At 42.6% G+C, this 20,632-nt stretch overlaps 1 protein-coding gene across 2 annotated transcripts in view; it reads left to right on the top strand.

Annotated features, from left to right (window-relative positions):
• sema3bl (sema domain, immunoglobulin domain (Ig), short basic domain, secreted, (semaphorin) 3bl) overlaps positions 1-20,632 on the top strand; it is a 58,540-nt gene that overhangs the window by 22,980 nt on the left and 14,928 nt on the right. The window contains exons 4-10 of one of the 2 annotated variants that reach the window (XM_068597038.1): positions 6,088-6,207; positions 14,844-14,934; positions 16,478-16,594; positions 17,129-17,262; positions 19,038-19,152; positions 19,268-19,337; positions 19,815-19,959. In XM_068597038.1, coding sequence (XP_068453139.1) covers positions 6,088-6,207; positions 14,844-14,934; positions 16,478-16,594; positions 17,129-17,262; positions 19,038-19,152; positions 19,268-19,337; positions 19,815-19,959 — 792 coding nt within the window. Of the gene's footprint in view, positions 1-6,087; positions 6,208-14,843; positions 14,935-16,477; positions 16,595-17,128; positions 17,272-19,037; positions 19,153-19,267; positions 19,338-19,814; positions 19,960-20,632 lie in introns of both variants that reach the window. The other variant, XM_068597037.1, reaches the window with a different exon arrangement.

The following is a 20,632-nucleotide window of genomic DNA, read 5'->3' as shown; positions in this document are numbered from 1 at the left end:
ATGAAAACACAGCTTTCAAAGTTTTGAATGACTGGCTTTTTCTACTTGAGCTCATGGCACTGACAGCCATCTGGAGCTGGTAAGACTGTGTGTGTGTGTGTGTGTGTGTGTGTGTGTGTGTGTGTGTGTGTGTGTGTAGTTGGGCTATATGTTCTGTGTTTGAACTGGCAGGTGTGTCTTGGGTGTCTTATATCCGTTTTATTAGGTGTTTCCTCTGCGCGGGGCTCACACAGCGCTATGTGTGTATGCTTGTGAGCGCTACCGTACTGTCCATGGCGAAGAGGAGGAGTCAAACTGCGTTACAAGACAGGTCTTCAAACTGTAACTCTACCTTACTTCATAAAGAATGTGTGTGTATGTGTGCGTGTGTGCTTGTGTGTGTGTGTGTAATTGTGTGAGTAAAAGATAGAGATGTTTGTCTGCTTTTGGTAAACTACACAGGCATCTTTCTGCATTCCTTCACGTCTCCTGAGTTTTTTGGGTGTCAAGTTAGATTGATTGCTGCTGTATCCACTGGCATCTACAAAGCAAAAGAGGCACACACACACACACACACACACCTACACACACATGATCCATCTCCTTTGTTTGCCGTCTGCGTCTGGTAAACATAACTGAGTTTGACAAAATGTGGTCGAGGCTGAAAGGTGAAAGGTCTTCACGTTGTTTGGTGATAGAGAGGACGTACATTTGAGACCAAGACAGAATGAAAAAGAGAACGTTTCGATCCTCTGCTGCAGCTGCATGACCGTCCTCCTACCTCGACATTAAAAGTGAGTGAAGAATAAGTTAACCAGTCCCCTTTAAAAAAAAATCTCTTTCATGAAAGCGCCACAGCTTTGTCCTGACAAGTGTCCACCACCTTGAACATGTTCTTACTGATAGCGTTTCTTCCCACAGTCACCAACCTCATAACCTTCAGCATCATTAATTACAGCTCAGACAAATAAATAACAGGCCGAGGGGAGGCACTCGGGGAGTTCAGACAAGCATGCAAGGTCTTGCTCGAGCTGTTAACACATGTTTCTATCTGCATCTTCTGCGTATTATCTGATTATCTGATTATCTGATCTGGAAGTTATTTGCACCATCTTGAATGTCTCATGAATTATTATGCTGTTTGTGAAAAAACAACATTTTTTGAGCGCAGAGTAGGGATTGTAGACAAGATGGCAAGTTCAGCACTTAAGCCTAGTTTGTGCTTCTGCGTCACGTCGACGCCGTACCTACGCCTTCGACGTGACGCCGTCGTTGAGCATTCGAAGTTCTGCGTCGAGGGACCGCGTTGCTCTGCAATTCACGGCCATGCCGCCAGGGCTGTGTGGCTGTGTGGTTTCAGGGGTTGTAGAGTCGGCGCTCATCAATATTGAAGAGCAAATGCTTATATTGCAAATGTTCGCAGGCGACAGAAAAGACGTTTGCGGAGGTGGTCAGTACGACTACTAAAAAAAGCAACTGCCGGAAATTACGTTCTGAGCGGACCAATCACGGCGCTTGCGGTCCGCGTCAACGCAACGTGTAGTTAGGATTTTTGGGAGGTGCACGTCCGGCTACGCCGTAGGTACGTAGGTACGCCGTCGACCTGACACAGAAGCATGAACTAGGCTTTAGAGTGTGTGAACAATTCAGCTTTGAGAACTCCACACAAACCGGTCGTTTGTGTGCCTCAATTCTGCACTTTATTCTGTCATGTCGAGCTTGATATGGTTTGACTTTATCAGTTGAGCTGTGATCAGTTTCGCTTTGCTTGAAACAAATGTTTGGCATTTTGTGTCTGAGTGCAGGAAAGTGAGAGGCTGTCCTGTCTCGACCCACTAACTGGGAATGTTGGTTTCTTTCAATGTGTCCCTATCGCTAACATGTGTAATTGCTAAAAGCTACCCAGAACTCATTCTGAAAGGGCAGAGTATAAAACACTGTTGGAATGGGAATACCTTCTCGAGTAAATTTATAATAAAGCACTGAAAAAATACCTGTTTTGTATTTTACAATTTAATAAATATACTTCTGAAAGCATAATGTGACCAAAGCCAACTACTTAGTAGCATATAATTCCTTAAAGTAATGAGTCCTTGATTCGTATTCTCATGTGTTAGTAAATTATGTTTGTTTCAAGCTAAAATAACAACACCCTGTGATTATTTTCATATACATTACCGTTTACAGTCGTCTAATACAGTAGCACAGCTTTGGGGCGATTCAGCAACTTCCATAAATGTCAATGAGAAAAAGATGCTGCTGAGGAAAGAGACACAGAGACCATGTGTGAGATCATTGCTGTTCTTTTTGTTGCCAAAAGTTTGGTTGCAGGTCATACGCCTGCCAGGAATCTAAGTAAAGAACTGTGTCAAACATATTTGATTGGTCATATGTTGGAAGATGGCTCGGTAGATGTTTGGAAAAACCTCACGCACTTTGGAGAGAGTTTCTTGCTATGACTGAATGTTTTCCCGGCTGTCTAGTGGAGAGTAGAACAGTTTCTTTGTGGATCAAACAGCTGCTGACACCAAAAGACTTTGAAAGGTTCATCCAGCTGTCCGGCTTTGAACTGCTTTTACTGTATGTGTGTGTGTCTGCGGTTGTGTTTGTGTACGGGGGGTCCTGTTGACTGTAGTCTTGTACAATTGCATGTGTGTGTGTAAGTGAATGTGTTGGTCCAAATGTCCTGTTAGTATTACAGAATACGACTTCTCTCCACTGCACATTGGCTGTTCATACTGGAAACTGTTCTCCATGTCCAAACCTGCCTCTCCCTGCCGGGTCACTCTTCAGAGAACATGTTTGGCTTCGCCTCGGCTTCATGTTGGCTCTAACGCTCCATGGACATAACCGACCATGAAAGTTTGGTTAAGTGAAATGATCCAGGCAGCAGCTCTGCAGTGATCAACCTTCCTTTATTCCCCGTTCCTTTTTGAAACATATACGTTCTCCTAGAACAACAACAATGCCAGCTAGCTGATGACGCCAAATTGGTCTCTCCGATTTCAAAAACCAAAATCAATTGGCATTTAGCAAAATGTAAGCAATGCATTGCTGGTTAGTAATTATTTCTGACACGGCACACTAATAATGCTATCTTTCCTTTTCAGTCCTTTTTGGTTACACAGTAACTCATCACTGCACTATTTTTGGCAAACCTCTTTGCAAACATGCATCTGTGTGCCAAAGAGGTTGAAAGTCCCGAGTTATTGGCCTGCCCTGGACAAACTTGGAAAAGTAAAAGTATGATACACATTTTCCTGGTCCACATTTCTTGACTGCTCTTAGACACAGCATATTTAAAAATGCATTGCATGCGTCCATGCCAAATTATGAGTGTGTTATACTTAAATAAATCAGACCATGCATGATTCAAATGAGTTGTAGCATGTGGTACTCTGAGTGCTCACATTTGTCAAAATAAACACAATAAATTAACCATAAACCTTCTTTCTGTCATGAAGAAGACGTTTGTCTTCACTCGCTCTGGAGTCACTCGCTCTGCTTCTTCAGCTAAAGAAGTCGGATGTAAAATAAACATTTGATTAATCCACTGGACTGGCTACGGTTCCTCAACCAGAGGAACAATTGTTTGACCTGTTAATGTACGTGTAGGAATTGATCTGTTATCAAACTTTTAAATCTTAAGCCTTCGTTTGGACCACAATGCCCTTCTTTTGCACGCTCCAAAATCACCATACCCCATGAGAAATAATGAGAGTTGCAAATGGAGAGGCTGCCAGAGATCTTGGCAACGCTCGTGTTTGTTTATGTTAATGACACATGGGTCTCAGAGCAAATGCAGTCATATTTTGGTTTTTCAATTTCTATCCATATCCTTTTTCAACCCCCAAGACTTTGGGTTCTGCGGTCAGTTAGGAAGTTTCGACAGCGTTGTATTGCTGGGAAGGAGCATGTGTGGTCAGCTGACCTCCGCCTGATCATCAAAGGTGAACAAATGAACATTGTGAGCTTTTGTGTCCACCAACTAGCCTGACCCTTTTGGTATATGCAGTGAATAAATGCTGGCTGAATGTTAAGACTACTCCCTGAAATCTCCCTGTGAGACAAAACCAGATTTAGTAATCAAGCACACTTCATTTTCTGTTGAACACCACTCCCTTCATCGCCACTTAATCTCAGGAAGACCACACAGACAGCGAGAACCCCAGATCCCAGAGTCCAAGAGCAGAGACATATTTCCTCTTTTCAACATCTCATTCCACTCTTTGCTCTCCTCGGCCACACAGATCTCTGAGATGCGTCCCAGAGTAGTAGAACGGAAACATAGGAGACACATTTTTGATGCTTTTCAGTCCACTGGTTAAGCTCTCCTGGACTTTGTATATATCTTTTGTAATAAAGACATGATGTAACATCCAGCCTTTAACTTTTCAGTAGGCTGCTTTGTCATGGATAAAGACATCCAATTTTAATTTGGAATAAATCATTTGAAAGAAACAACATGTCACATTTGCTTTATGATTCCCTCTCTTCCTCAACAGAAACAGATACCGCCATATGTGAAACGCAGTTGCTCCTTCTTTAGTATAGATCAAATATTTCACCACAATTTGATATTTACAGAAAGCATTCTTAATGCAAATGTGTTTCCATTTGGTTTATTACTGGTCTGGTCTTGTTTGGTGAGAGAAATGAGCCAGCAGCAAAGGGCAATATGGGGATGTAAACTACTTCTCGTACTGCAGTGACATAGTTTACATCAAGTCTGCAGCGCTGCAGAGCACTCAAGGAAATGTTTGAGTGTACGAGACGGACGTGGGCCACACACAAAATGACAGATTTCCTACACTTGTGATTTGTGAAAGACCAGCGCACATGCGAATACATCAGGAACTACCAAACAACACAGAAGTTCCCACAAGAATCATGCACCAAGGCACTTGGAGCTCATTTAAATTAACGTTAACACACGCCATGCATGCACATATTTAGCACAGACCCTAACCAGACGCTCCTCGTGCAGATATGAGTTTGACCTGGTCAACTTGAATGAATGACAACCCGGCTGATCCCTTCCTTCTCCGCTCACACCCATTTTGTCAGCCACTTCTGTAACAGACAGGAAGTAGTCATGCCCTCTGCTTCCTGTGTAGTGCAGACATGTCTTGATACTTGTTTCCTCAGTCACCACTTCTTTTGTTCTCTCATTTGTTTTGAGTGTCTGGCCTTTTGACATTGGGTCTACTTGGATATCTTTGTTTCCATTTCAGGCCTGCTGTCTCTAGTTTAGTACGTTAGGAAGTTCAGCGAAGTGATCAAAATGAAACCCAGCGTTATTGTTGGTGTCTTCACATCCAATATGACCCACAACTCACATCTCACGTCAACATTATCCTTCTTTTGCTGTTTTACAAATCTTGACAATGTTCCTTTGACCCGAATGTGATGAAACTTGTTCTACAACATCAGCATGTCACCGTGGCTGAGATCCAAAAATCAGAGATACGAGTCCTACGTGGGACACTGAGGATATCACGTTACATCTAATAAAGCTCTGCTCTTGGCCCTCATTGCACACATGTGGGATCAATAAGCCCTGTTGAGAAAAACATTTTGTGTCTTTTCAGTACCCTGAAAATTAACTTATCTGCATGTGGATGACAGGTAACTTTGTACTGTGAGATTTGATTTATATAAGGTCCCTTCGCTGGTGGGTGTGTGTGAGTGTGTGCGCCGTATGTATGTGTAACATGTATGCTAAAGTAAATGTTTACATCCTGGCAGGGCTCAACAAAAAAGGATTGCCCCAGGAAAGCCAAATGAAACATTGGGCTTGTAAATCTAAAGTAAATCATCAGGTTTTTTCCTGAGCTGATGAGGGATGTAACTAAAGAGTGAGCCATCTTGCTTTCTTCTCATCTGTGTTGAGGTGCAAACAAGTTTAATTGAGTGGTGATAGAGGGTGTGGGCAAAACTACTGTTCATTTTCTTCAAGTTCAAACATGACAATTAACTTTGGTCGATCTTGGTATTTGATGACCGATCACACATAAAACTATTTGTATATAATATGTGTTATACCCTTTCCTATATTTATTTGTGATGCAAGTTTTTAACCTGTGTGTACGTACCTGTGTTTTGCAGACGGAGTGCGCCAACTTTGTTCGGCTCCTGCAGCCCTACAACCGCACCCACCTCCTGACCTGTGGCACCGGTGCATTCCAGCCCATGTGTGCCTTCATCTACGTGGGGCACAGAGGAGAGGTATGTGTGTGTGTGTGTGTGTGTGTGTGTGTGTGTGTGTGTGTGTGTGTGTGTGTGTGTGTGTGTCATGAGAGAGAGTCTCGGTACATCACTCATGCACAAACACACAGAGACAGAGAAATACACAAACACAAACCGTTTTCCAGTTTGTGTTTTTGAGATATACAACTGTAACAGTTGTTGAAGACCTTTATTATATTTAATGCATGCTGACTTACTGCTGCACTCTCTCTTCATTTCCTGAAGGAAATGTTTGGAAACTTTAGACTATATTCACTCTTTTTATGCACTGTGGGGCCATTAAAGAGATTATTCAATTTGCTCTGCCAAGTTTACCTTGCCACCAACTCAGTACGAGTTGAGTTCTACCGTTACTCCTTTGCAAGTGGTATTGCACTTCATTATTATCAGTCACAAACTGGTTTTGACAACTATTAATTTAATACTCAAGTAACAGTGTGATATTGTGTCCATCCACCTGATGAAAGCAGGTTTAATTAAAGTCACTCTCATCTTACTCTGGTTGGGCCTCTACCCGCTGCTGAGGAAACAATAGTTGTCTTTTCATCTGCTAAATGCTCGAGTGCTCACCAGTTACAGTCGCCAACTTTGTCTTTCAGGCTTTTGGTGACGGGTCAGTAAAGTTATGCATACACGGAATTATGGATTGTAACATTGGACTACACAGCAAATGTGCAAACACAAAGACCCAAACAGTGGGCTAAAAGAGTTTTAAATAAAAACTAAGTTTGATGATTATGTTCTGTGGATTCAGCGTTACAAGAAAAAATATTTTGCATAACACAAAGACAGAGAGAAGAAACAGCATTGTGTGTGGCATGTACTTCAGGGCTGGAAAACCGCCACAGAAACTCGTGGTTAAGTTTTTATGATTACATTTAGTGTTCAACAATATTTTGAAGTCTTACAGTAACACCAAGTTGGAAAAAATGCTGACAAGAGTGGAATTAGATTTTTAAAACTTCCGAGGAATGGCTGTCTTACTAGTTCACGGTATGAATAAGTCATGAAGAAATGTCTGCGTTGCCACTGTATCATAATACATAGAAAGTATTGTGCAGATGATATGATAAGGGAATCAATGGGTGTCCTCTCAGCAGTCCTGTGGAGGACACCGGGGTAATGGAACAAATGTGCTCGGTGCCAAAACACAACTCAGACTGGCCAGTACCTCGGGGTTCGAGGTTAAGCCTCAGCAGGCAGCTCTGCCATGAGTCTCTCAGCTGCAGTGTCGGGTCCTCTATACTTCTTTTCAACTACACAGGCTGGCTCTCCACACAGTCACTTAGCTCAGCCGAGGCTTGCTCTTGGAGCCATTTAAAAGACAAAAATCAATGAATGGAGCTATTAAGACGGGCTGGTAGCTCGCTGTTTCGCGGCGGTCCTCCAGATCGCCCCAGCAGGAGGGGGTCAAACTGGGTATGGGGAGAGAGGAAAGCTGGATGTTGGCAAAGTGCTCAGGAAAGGGAAGTGAGACACTGGGTGTGGGAGACTGCCAACCTTTTAGTGAGTGTGCGTGTGTGCAAATACTTTTTTCTTTCTTTTTGACTTCCTGCAGATTTAGTTGCTGGTCACAGTGTGTGTACTTTGGTGTCATTTTCTGCCTCCCCCTCAATCTGTCATACTCTGTGTGGATTTCGGACCATGGGTTTCACTGCACATCATGAACAAGCACGGCTGCTCATGATGAACAACGTTGTGCCCAGTTACAGTACTCAGGACAACAGTCTGGATGGTTGAGAATAAGGAAAAGTACAAAAGTACAAAAGTAAAAGAATAAAAAGATTAGTCAGTGGAATCCTTGGAGGGTAGTGCTGGGCCAAAAGACATACAAGTAGGTCACATGTATGAATCCTCCAAGGTGATCTCATCCCTACTTGTTTACTTGCCAGGGTCACTGTTAATGACGCTAAAAGGTTTGCATGTGGTTGATATTGTCACGGTTGACGTTGTACGACCTGGTTGACGCTGTGAAACGAAAACACTCAGGGTTTGAATAAACATCACGGTTTGGCTCAAAATATATACACTACGTAACGTATGAGATAGTGTACAGAAACGTCACGTGACTCATTGGCGCCACTCCACAGAACTTCAGGCGACACACGCTGGTCCCCTGAGTGAAAGTCATGTGTTTGTGTGACCCATATCGCTTCCCTCACTCCCGCTCTTGGAGGACTTCTTGCTCTTGATACTGCATCTGTTGCTTTGAGCGTCTCTGACACAGATGGGTTCGCATTGGAAATAGTTGAAAGCCCGATGCGTCTCATCCACACTAACGAGTGCCTTGTGAGTTGCTATTAGACGCTCTGGAAATGAGTTTGCTGGCAACCACTCAAAACCTTTGGATATTTGTGTTGGGTTGCGGTAATTTCGCTATAAAGCCTAAAACAAGCCAGACTTTTCTAAATTTCTCGGTCCGCGGTAGATCGTACTCGCAAATGTCTGTGGGTACTGAGGGAAAGACAAGAATGACATGCACAGTTTGAAGCAACCCATAATCTGTGTAAATAAAGGAGTTTCAATCTGTTGTTCACTCGTTCATGATGGTGACTGTCGTGCAGCTTTCTTCCTAAACACTGCTACTTTTGTTTAAATTACCCCAGGGAGTGTGCTTATGATAGAGAGATAGAGTGTTTGTTTCTGTGCATGAAATGGCTCCCAGGTCGTGTCAGCTGTATGTGCGTTAAAATTCAGACCACCTTAGCTGTCCTACGTGTCTGTAGTTGTGTGTGTGTGTGCGTGTGTCCCTCCATCACTCCGACCACAACTGCGACCTTTCAGCGAGTCCGAGTGTCTGCGTGAATGGATGACACCACAGGGAGCCTGTCCATTTATTTAGCCAATCGTTAACTGGTGGAGAACACACACCCGTCTGTTTGTTTGACCTCTCGAGGGAAGCGAGGCTGCGAGCCCTCGGACCAGACTCTGGGTGGGATGACCTTTGACCTTAGGTGTTCCAACCCAGTTAGGGGCAGACAGACACGCACTCTTTCTTTCTCATGCCAGCTTTTCTCTGCTTTGGTCTTGTCGTTGGTCAGCCAAACTTTATGGAAAATCTATGAATGTAGCAAGAAATACTATATAATATATTATAATTTAATATGTGAATTAGGCTCATTTTACTGGCTGTGTTGAAGTGGAAAGGAAATAGGCTCCCCTACTGTCAAACTGTGTTTTTAAAAATGTCTTAGCCTTGGAGCAGTTACTGTTCTCCAGTGTCCGCTAATCTTAACTATATTTCATGCTTTCATCCCAAGATGAAAACAAAGAAATGCATCTTGCAAAATTCTAGTATTTCCAACCAATGACCGTGCAGTCCTGATGAAAAGGAGAGTCAGTAGTTTTTATACATCTGGGAGGTCTTAAAGAAGAACATTTCCGAATCACCAAAATTATTTTGGACAATATGATTGAATTTCAGTGGAGGTTTTTTCAAAAAAGCTTCCAGCATGTCTTAGTTTATCCAATAAATGTGTCTTTAATTGTCTGTCTTTGAGTGTGAAAACATTGTTTGAATTAATTTTCACCACATGGTGTTCATATTACTGACACTCAACGTCTAATCTGTCTTGGGTCGATGTGTTTTTGCCTCACTCCTTTGTCCCAAACTCTCTCTCGCTCACGCACACACACACACACACACACACACACACACACACACACACACACACACACACACACACACACACACACACACACACAGGAGCACCCATGGTGAGTGACACAGCTGCCTGAGCAGTGTCATCGATGGGAAAATAAACCACCATATTATAGCGACGCCATAGAAAAGACTAGACCCCACACACACACACACACACACACACACACACACACACACACACACATACACACGCACAGTCAAACAAAACACATGACACAAACTTTAACATATACATTTTTAAGATACAGACAGAAAAACACACACACATGATGACAGACACGCACAGTCAGGCATAAACCTAAATATATAGAAGCAAATGTGCAGAAAGACACACAGATTGACACACACACGGGAAAGCAGATTTATTTGACAACTGACCGAACGAAAAAACTCAATTCAAAGCTGAACACACAAGTAGCAGCCTGGCCTGCTCAACATTGTAGACTTGGAGACGAAAGCAGTTCAGATGCTCCATTTCTCAGTAAAAGCCCACTTTTCCTTTGCAGTTCTGATTTTTGGCACTTGGATAGTAAGTTGCTGAGTAACTCACTTCCTCTCCGCGACCTCAGTGAGTGCTACACATCATGGGATACTTTCGAAGTCCTTTTGGAAAATAAGCTATTGCGTTAGCTGGATAAAAAAAAAGAGGACTAAAAAGATTTAAAGCATAATCAAAAATAAATTGCTTATAAATCATCCATTTCTTTCTCCCATGTATGTTGCCTTTGGAGCCAAGCCCCACAAACTGGAGATAAATGAATGTTTATTATACGGCTTCAGCCTTTTCCCTAATATTTGCCCCATTTACATAATCCCCATTTGTAATTGTCATCATTACTCTCAATCAGCTCTTGTCCTGTCCCTCATGTGCTCTTTCAAAGGATGAGGATGAAGAACAAAGGAGATTTAATGAGAGAATAAGCTTGACAGTGGTGAGAGAGGGAGCCCAGCCATCATTTGACTGGACAGTGAGGAACAGGCCAAGCACAACAGCGTGTCTAATGGGGTCTGTTGGTTGGCCAAGTTGTCTTTAGGTTGCTTGATGTGAGGCCAAACCTGACTCGACCTTTTTTTTCGACCTTTGAGTTTTTAAATTAACATGTTTTCCACGAAAAAAATTAAATAAGAAAGCTCATTTGTGGATTTATTTTGAAAAGCTGGGACCCTTGACGGATGTTTTGAATCATTCACTTTAAAAGGGCAGCTCTGGTACAGAATTGCATACACTGATGTCACATCAACCTCTTCTTCATTGTGACATGAACAATGAGGGAGGACAAGAGATGAGAGACTGGAAGGAGACGGGAGGACAAAAGGTGGATGTCTGCTTTGTTCAACTAGGACAGAGGAAGAGAGCAGGCAGAGAAGCTGTTTGGTTCATGCACTGATTCTATGTTTCTTGTGCTGATGAGGTCCTGAAGTCCTCCAAAAGACTGAAAGTCAATGAAGAGCGATCAAGGAGCCAGTTCTCGCTCAGAAGAACCTCCCACGCGAGATGCTACATGTAACTGCATTGCTGTGTAATGACGTCTATTGTTTGTTTGTTTTATAATAGGGTGACACAATTATAATGCAAGGTGAATTCTTGGTTTCACACCCGGCTGTGACTTCTGGGAGTTACTTTGTTCTTTTTGTTGAATTTCTTTAAAAACACAGATACTTCCAGACAGGGTTGTATGCAGTCAGTGATTTGAAATACTCAGTTTTACGAGCAAATGATTAAAGTATTTTATGTATAAATGCAACTGTGTCCACTGAGGCTACGTACTATATGTGGCTAAATGCCATCTGTGACTCTTTCTCACTCTATGACCTAACGCTGTTGCTTAGAAGATGAATCTGGAAGTGATTCAAAAGAAGCTCTTTGATTCGTTGGAACTGAAACCAAAAACATCCATTACCATTAAACAGTTGTGGTTTTGTTGTCGGGTGGATTGCTCCTTTTAAGACGAGCCTGCCATTTTGCTGAGCAGCGACCACTGTGGCCCAAAAGGACAATATCGTGGTAACGCTAAATGCTAAAGCATGGTCTAACGTTAGAAAGCAGAGGGAAGCGCTAACGTTAGAAACAATAACCTAATGGTCCTAGCAGACTTGGTGAGGCCGTAGCAGTAAAACTTCTGGCCGTCTTAAATTGAGCAAGGGTGCATTTTATGGCCAATAAATTCTAACTTCTCATTCATAAGAGGAGAAGTGTGCTATTTCATCTCACTTTAAGGAGGCTGATTTAGGGTCCAGATTGGAGCCAGCAGTAGGTTTTGATTTTGAAAGCCGGCAATCTTCACCCCCATCGGTCTGACGACAATAAACCTCTGTGGGTAAGGGACTATATTTCTGAGGGTAGCCAGTGGATATCCGGGCCAAGACTCTCTTTTTCCGTGCACTGCTTATTGTTTACAGTTTGATTTCCTTGAGATGTGAACTGAGCGACTACATATACGACTGGAATGTTTGACAAGTAGCCAGTTTACGAGCTACTTTTAAACCATTGGGACTCTAAATCATCGCCAGACGACAGCCAGTGGGTTCTGAGATCTCCACATGGACCTTTTACCTGCATTCAACCAACGCTGCTCGACGTGATTGGTCAATGCTACTTGGACCTCAACTTGAAACCAGAACGCTTCCATAACGATATCACGCTTGTGTCCCGTTGTCTACGGATTCTGCATCTGAAGGCTGCATCTCTTTAAAGAGATTTGTAAATGGTAAGGTTGTTTAAGTAAGCGAGTAGAAGCTAATGCATACAAAATATACAATATGTGTGTGTGTGTGTGTGTCAGTAGTCACCTGTCTGAGCGGTTTGGTGCAGGGGGTCCTGATGTATTTTGCTTGGCACAGCGGAGGACAAAGTGGCCTGGATGTCTTCTCTTTCTGTCTATCGCAGCACTCGCTATTTATCTTGGCAGAGCTTTGGCTAAAGTGACTCTGACAGTCTAATCAGCTGCGCAGGCAGCCACACCATTCCTCCGGATTATAATAAGATAACACAGACTCACAAGCCCCGAACTGCACAGTCTTTTGAATGTATAAGATGCACCAGTGCGCAGTGGAAAATTGGGCGCGAGCGCACACACACACACACACACACACACACACACACACACACACAGCGATTCAATGGCATTTGCTTGAGTAACAAAAGAGCGAAGAGGTGCTGAAAGAATAAGAAAGACTTACGAGGGAACTAAAAGATCTCGACAGAGAATGAGATGGAGAGCATGCGTCAGATGGAAATAAGAGCAGCGAGAGAGAATAAAGGGGTTAAGAGAGATGGAAGAAAGAAAGGAAAAGGCTCAGTATCTGTGTGATAATGAAGAACAATCGTATTGGAACGAAAGCATTAAAAATATCTTCTGCTGGCGTGTAATTTCTCAATAAATATCACTTTTCTTAAATAATACATTCACAACTTTGGAAATAATAAAGGATTGTGGTCCAACTTTAATAATAAATGAATTTCAAATCATAACGTGCAGAAGTCTTTATACATCAAGTTGATGTAAACTTTTTAACCAGCATGGTCTGAACTCAATGAAGTGTGAGTGTGTGTAGGCGTTGTGCGTGCTGGTGGGCTGTGCGTGTGCGCGTTGACACCTGTAAAACTCGTTCAAATCATTTTACGAACATTCAAAAAGAGACATGTGGATCAAATAAGAAATTAACTGCCTCAACTTCTTTCCTAAGACCCGCTACACATACTAGTGTAATCATATTTTGTGTTTCTGACAGTGTGCATTTGCCGTGTCCATGTTGCTCACCACATGTGAGTGTGTGTTGGTGCACGTACAGAACCCGGTGTGCGTGGGTGTACATATTGTCCACCGTGTTTCATAACAGTGTTTTCATCCCGCTGATTTCAATGTCATCATCTCCCCTGTGATCTCTGCTCAGTCGAAGACTCCCGCCTCCCAATAACAATGCTCCATTGTCTGTGAGAGGAACAGAGTCACACACAGAGTTCACTGTCAGGACACTTAAATCAGTAACGTGGAATCAAACAGGATGTCTCGCGGTAGGTCCTGTCGCCTTGCATTCCCTTTTGATTTTTGAAAGTAGACTACGCCGGGACTCACATTGATCGGACCCAGCAGCCGGAGACACTCATGTCCTCGCGGCGGGAGTAGAAAGGCCAAGAACAAAATGTCTTTTGTCCACAGTGACCCAGCTTTGACCTGGCAATCACACAATCCAAGGATGTGGCTAGTGTTCGTCAGGTGAACTTGACTAACTGGTGAATGAAAGAAACACTCTACTATTTAAATAGCTCCCTTATGTCTTCACTGATGGAGTCTGCAGTTTGATGTTATACGCAGCTCCGTGCAGGTTCATCAACAAACCTTTCCTTCAGCACTTTTATTTTTAGTTCAATCTGAGGAATCCGCTCTTGTATCACTTCCTCGCCACAGAAAAAATATGGTGCTCAACAAAATAAAACAAATATTACAGCAAACAAAATCGTTTTCATGAATATGGTTTTGGTTCTGTTCACTTGGCATGAAAGAAAAGTAACATGTTTACATGTATGTTGTCTTGATCATCACTGCTTATGTGTTGAGTGGCTTTTAGGAGCCGCAGGGTCATGAAATATGTTTATATGAACTGTCACAATAACTTGTTGTTGATAAAGTTGCAATATTAAGTGTATAATCTTTAATTGCAAACCAAATATCCCTTGTTACCCTGTTGGTTCTATGATGTACAGTTCAGCTCTCAGGGTTGACCCGTATACTCGGAACCATGTGGGAGACGTTTTCTAAACTCTGGCAACTTCACTGATCCTGCATTTCCTCGTCTCTCAGACGGCGTCTTAGTTCTCAGACGGACGCAGAGTTCGGTGGGAGGACAAATAAATCAAAAAACATATCGGCTGAAACTGAAAACTGTTTGGATTTATCGTACCACATGAATTCATGACTTATAATCCTCTATGTGTCATTTTCTTCCTCAGCATGTGTTCACCATGGATCCTACAAATGTGGAGAATGGAAGAGGCAAAGTTCCACATGATCCCAGCCTTCCCTTCGCCAGCACCTTCAACGGTATGCCCTATGTTAATTTGTCTATATTTATAATTCTCTAACAATCCTCAGGTGGTTCACTTAGCTAAAATGGTTAGGGTTAAGGTCCAGTTTCCAAAATGTTCCAAAAACCTTCCTCTCTTTGAAGCCGCTGTGGAAACTTTGAGCATCAGAATTCATCCCACAAAGCATCACATTTGTCAGGGAATCATTGAATTGCAGCCAAGCACTGAATAGCCTTTACTTAGATACAGAAAAATACACACAAAGCTGTTGAGGAATGTCATTAGGCCTTAAAAAAGTCTATCGTAGAAAGACATAGAGCTCAGAGAGTTAAATTTGAAAACGCTGACTCTGCAGATCTATTGGCGTACTCATGGTCAGCGGGCTTGTGTATGATCACCAGACAGTAGGAGTTTAACTGCCAGATTCAGGGTGTCGGTCTCTGTTTCTGACTGTGACCTCTGACCTCTCTATGGATTTCTCTCCTCAGAAATCGATGGTGTGCAAAAAGCAAAAGTGTTGCTATTGGCCCATGCAGCACTCCTATTTCCAGTCGTCCTCTGAAGTAAAGTACTTCAGCCTTGAAACTAATCCGTAAAATAAGAAACAAATAACGAGATAAACGGATAAAGTACACCTTCAAGTGTCGCCAAAAATACGCAGACAGGCATAAGTAAACAGAGCTTGACCAACATGTGACAGCGTGTGATGAAAAATCACAAGAGATGCCAAGAAAGAAAACAGTAAAAGATGATGAAAGTCCTATTCGTCAGCTATCAACCCAACATGTTTTCCCTCTCCTCAATTTCAGGATCTTTTCCCAAAACACACAAAACTCAACAGGCTGTCATCCCCAATTACTGTGTGCTTGCATCTGTTAGCAAGGTGGAGAAAGATGTGCGTGTTTCTAATGCAATTATCGCAGCCAAATAAGATAAGAATACATCTACCCCATGAGATCACCGTCTGGAGTCAGTTTCCTTTTCTCCACTAGTCCCTGTGCTGGGAAGAAAACGAATGGGCTTCTTCTCAAAAGAATATCCCTCATAATTCATCATCGTCTGAGTTGGAGGGATTTCTCGCTGCAGGCGAGCTGAGGTTGCTGTCCAGCTGATAGCGCTGGCTGCTAAAGGTTTTCTTCAAGTGCCAGAGGAAAGATTTAGTACCTATATGCAGGAAAAACAATATTTTGAGTCGCTGAAATTGAGAATAAGTCCATGCTGGTCCATGGAGGATATACTGTACAAAGTGTGTTTCAGTTTTGGTTTCAGATTACGATGTGCTCTTCAGCATATTGGACGTGTTGTATTTCCTCTTTCCCTCCATGCCTCATTTGTTTGAACCGCAATTTCCTTTCTCCGTCACCCATGATTTCCTAACTTTTTTCTCCCTTTCCCTTCATTGCTGCTGTTTCTTTACATATCTCCCCTTTTTATCTGTTCTCTTCCACCTTTTCCCCTTTTTCCTGTTGTACGTATCCATTGATGTCCTCCACTACATCGCTCTTAAACTCTTGAACTTGTTCTCCATCTCCCACCACCTCTGTCTTGCCTCTCTCTAGGTGGGGAGCTGTACGCAGGACTGACGGCAGATTTCCTGGGGAGAGACTCCGTGATCTTCAGGAGTATGGGAGGTCGCTCCACCATGAGGACAGAGACCGACCAGAAGCTTCTCCACGGTAATGTTTCACTGTTTTATCCACCAGGAATGAGACCACGCAACATCATTGTCCATGTCAGGAGACCTTTGGCGGCTATTATCTTGATCATATTATGTCTTTTTAAACTCATAATTAGCTATATTTCATCAAGAATATAGCACAATGACTTTGGTAAAATGCTGTGTAATATACTTTGCTCAACACTTCTTTGAACGCACAAACTATCTACCGGAAATCTTTTTGAATGAGACACAAAATGTCTTCGTTGAAAGGATTAAAGACAATGATGACAATGAAGACAATGCAATAACTACATGTTCATCCTCATCAGTGCATATCAATCAGGGCTATCGAGGCACTCGAGGGAGGGGACCACATTGGTTTAGTCTCAGCAAGATACAGGTTTGGTGGTGTGTGTATATATATACGTTACATTTTAGCATCAAGATGCGCTTTGCTGCTATGACAAGGATTTTGATGGTATTTAGATTTAAAATTGATTACTCTCTTCTCATGCCAACTCTCCATCCATCTTTACGTCTTCCTCTGCAGACCCAAAGTTCATCGGTGCCCACCTCATCCCAGACAACGACGACAAAGACAACGATAAAGTGTATTTCTTCTTCACGGAGAAGGCCACAGAGCCGGGGGATCGGGAGGGGGCCATACACACGCGCATCGGACGAGTGTGTGCGGTGAGATACTTTATAAACTCTGCACGCAAACACATTTACTCAGCAGTACACAATGATGTTTCTATTGAGACATGGAAACTAGTATGGAGATAATTTATCTTGTAGCAGTGTCGAGTCTTGTGGCATCACATGAAAAACCTTGGTTCCCTTTCCAGTTACTCAGGATACTTCAAAGGCTGAAGTTAGACACAGACGTACACAGAAAGTGGTCAGGTGAGCTCCCCAATGCACTAACTTATGGCCACACACACACACACATCCAGTCCCAGGAATGAGACATCTGCAGGTGTGTTTTTCTTGAAGGGGAGGTTGTGATCTGGGAGTCCTGCGGGGCTTTCTTGTTCTCTGGAAGATACTTTAGGGCTCTCTGGGGAGTTACCACCTGGCCTTTCAGTCCAAGGAATAGATTCATACTCCCACTTGGGTCCACTGGAAGAGGGTTATATGTAGAGAGAAAGGGTCTGCGAGTATTTGTCTATATGGTGTCTGCTTCCAAGAAGGTCATGGTTTTATGGGTTTGTTCTGCTCCTGTGACAGTTCCAAACCCTCTTGGGAAAAAAGACGAATCTATTTTGGAGCGATATATTATTTACATTTCCTAAAAGGTCTGTGAAAGCATCGTGGTATTCAGAATCATATGTATTCTTTCTCCATCCAAAACCCACACAGCTGTTGAATGTGCCAACTGTAACCCCATCTGCTCTGCACACTCTGTCAATTTCGACCACAAATTGATTTGTCTTAGAAAACCATCTGTGTGCCGTGTGCAGCATCCACACATAAAGGCATGCATAGAACAATACACACTAATACACATCAGTGTGTTTCCTCAAAGACTGGACAACTGTGCCAGAAACCACCACTGACAACTTCACATTTCAACATTCTTTGTCTCTCTCATCTCCCCCTCTTTTATTCTGCGTTCACACCAAAAGAGTTGCGAAATATTAGCGCGAGTAGATTACTTGTCAATGCACAGACCCGAATTGTTGCGAAAAAGCACATATTTTGCCCGGCGGCGCGAATGAGGCGAAAAAGCATTGCAAAAATGTCCTTTTTCGCCCGACGCTGAGTTACGAAAGCCAATCAGTGTTGAGAAGCTCCGCCCGTTGTCACCGCCATCTTGCTGTTGCTGAATCAAACTGCTGCCAGTCCGCCTGAAGGAGCGCTAGAAGCGACTTTGTTTAGACACTCGTCCTGGGGGAGTCAGAGCCGTGTACAGATAATATTATGAACCCAGACACGGGGGCGTTTAATGTTCCGACGTTTATGGGACTTCCTAAACAAGTATAAAGTAGAACTCGTGGTTATTTCGACGGTAAATGGCGGAAATAGTAACTTTTTTCACAGAGTAAAGCTACGGAGAAAAGCCACGCCCCTTTTCCAGAGTAAAAAAGCAAATTAACTACAAATTCATGTGAGTAAAGTCAGGGCGAAAAAGCGTTTGCATCCCTTTTGGTGTGAACAAAGCGTTACTCCTCTTTCTTCCCATCTATCTCTCTTTCTCTCCCCTTCCTACACATATTGGAGTATTCCCTCCTCAACCCTCTTTGAGGAGGTTTGTTATACAGAACCATCTGAAATGCCGGCACTGGAAACAACACTGAGAAGAAAAAGTTTTTCCATTGAGACAATTCCCTTTGCGTTCACATCACTGGGCTACAACACAGTGTGCTAGAGCACAGAGCCAGAACAATAAAAATGTGTCTTTGGAAATGAGTATGCAGCTGTGTTTTATAGATTGTGTGTCATGTCATTTCTACCAGAATGATGTTGGAGGCCAGAGAATGCTGGTGAACAAGTGGAGCACCTTCATCAAAGCCAGACTGGTCTGCTCTGTACCAGGACCTCACGGCATCGACACACACTTCAACCAACTGGGTGAGATACGCACACGTCCTTTATTTTAACAAGGTGGTTATAGAGCACAAGATCACACATTTTACTGTCAGCCTTCAGTATCTAACACGTGTATTAAATGTCCTTTTAAAAACAGAGGATGTTTTCCTGCTGAGGACCAAGGATGAGAGGAACCCAGATGTTTATGCCATCTTCAGCACCATCAGGTGAATAACCATGAAGCTCCATGTGTTGACAGGTTATCCTCGCATTATATATTCTGCCTTATTTCACCTTAAGAATATTTACTTTGGAGGTCCTCCGAGAAAGTTCAAAGCACTTCAGTGTTCAGTTGTGGTTTTCCTACTGTGGTTTTTTTTTCTTACAATTTAATATTTGCTATTTTGTAAGTTGGTAGTGCCCCGTGATGGTTAAAGAACTCCACTATCACATGAGAGAGCATCATCACCTGTATGTGTGTGTGTGTGTGTCTCTACACAGGATCATCATCAGAGATGTTAAATTATCAGTACAATGTTATTATTGCTTAACTAATTATTGTAATTGCAGCATACTACTAACCTTTTACCTTTCAGTTCATGTTTCATGGAAATGTAACTCGATCTTCAATCATATTCATATTTGTTGTCAAAATATTGAATACAAATAATAAAGTTATTTGTCTATCCCCCTTTCTTCCACAGTAATGTGTTCCAGGGTTTCGCCGTGTGTGTTTACCGTATGGCCGACATCAGAGAAGCCTTCAATGGACCCTTTGCTCATAAAGAGGGCCCCGACTACCAGTGGGGGGCCTATGAAGGCAGGGTCCCCTATCCAAGACCAGGCGTGGTGAGTGATTGCACATCACCTTGACCCCAACATTTACTCAGATGTTTTAATTTCTAACCCAAACTGGTTTTAATTAAAACATGTTGTACTTACCGTGGTCCGGAAGGTCAATCATCTTTTTATCATTTATTTATTCATCAAGCAAGCAACATATATCAAGTAAACCTGCCATATTTAGATAATACAAACTATTTAATCTGTACAAAATATGTCAAGTTAGATGATTTATATCTCAAACTGGCAGTGAGAAACTGATCAATGCATTCATTTCAAACACTGCAATGTTGTTGGTTGGATTAACAAGATTGAAAAATTTATCATCAAACACTTTTAACAAAAATTTAACGTTAAAACCTAAATTAAGGTCTTAGTTGCAGGACTTAGTTTCAGCTTGGGGTTCTTTATAGATCAACCACTATCATGACTGTACCTAAAACCAGTCGTATGTAGACAAATACAATACAATTGGGTACAAATGTCATTCATAGGAGAAGTGGCTGCTAAGGCCTACTGCCTGTGCAAGAACAGAAAATGTTGATATATGAAAAATGAGGTGGAGAAAAGTTTCATATCAATAAAGTAAACTGTATGTGGCAGTGCAGCTGGGCCGAATGTACACAGCAGAGCCGTCTCCTGGTTTAACTCCCGACTCTCAGCGGAGCTCTGTCACACT

This window comes from Clinocottus analis, unplaced genomic scaffold (assembly GCF_023055335.1).
Source record: "Clinocottus analis isolate CAN_PGR_092001 unplaced genomic scaffold, fCliAna1.0.p SCAF_4, whole genome shotgun sequence".
In the NCBI taxonomy this organism is placed as follows: domain Eukaryota; kingdom Metazoa; phylum Chordata; class Actinopteri; order Perciformes; family Cottidae; genus Clinocottus; species Clinocottus analis.
The sequence above is the reverse complement of the archived record's forward strand: the minus strand, read 5'-3'. Positions and strand labels throughout refer to the sequence as shown.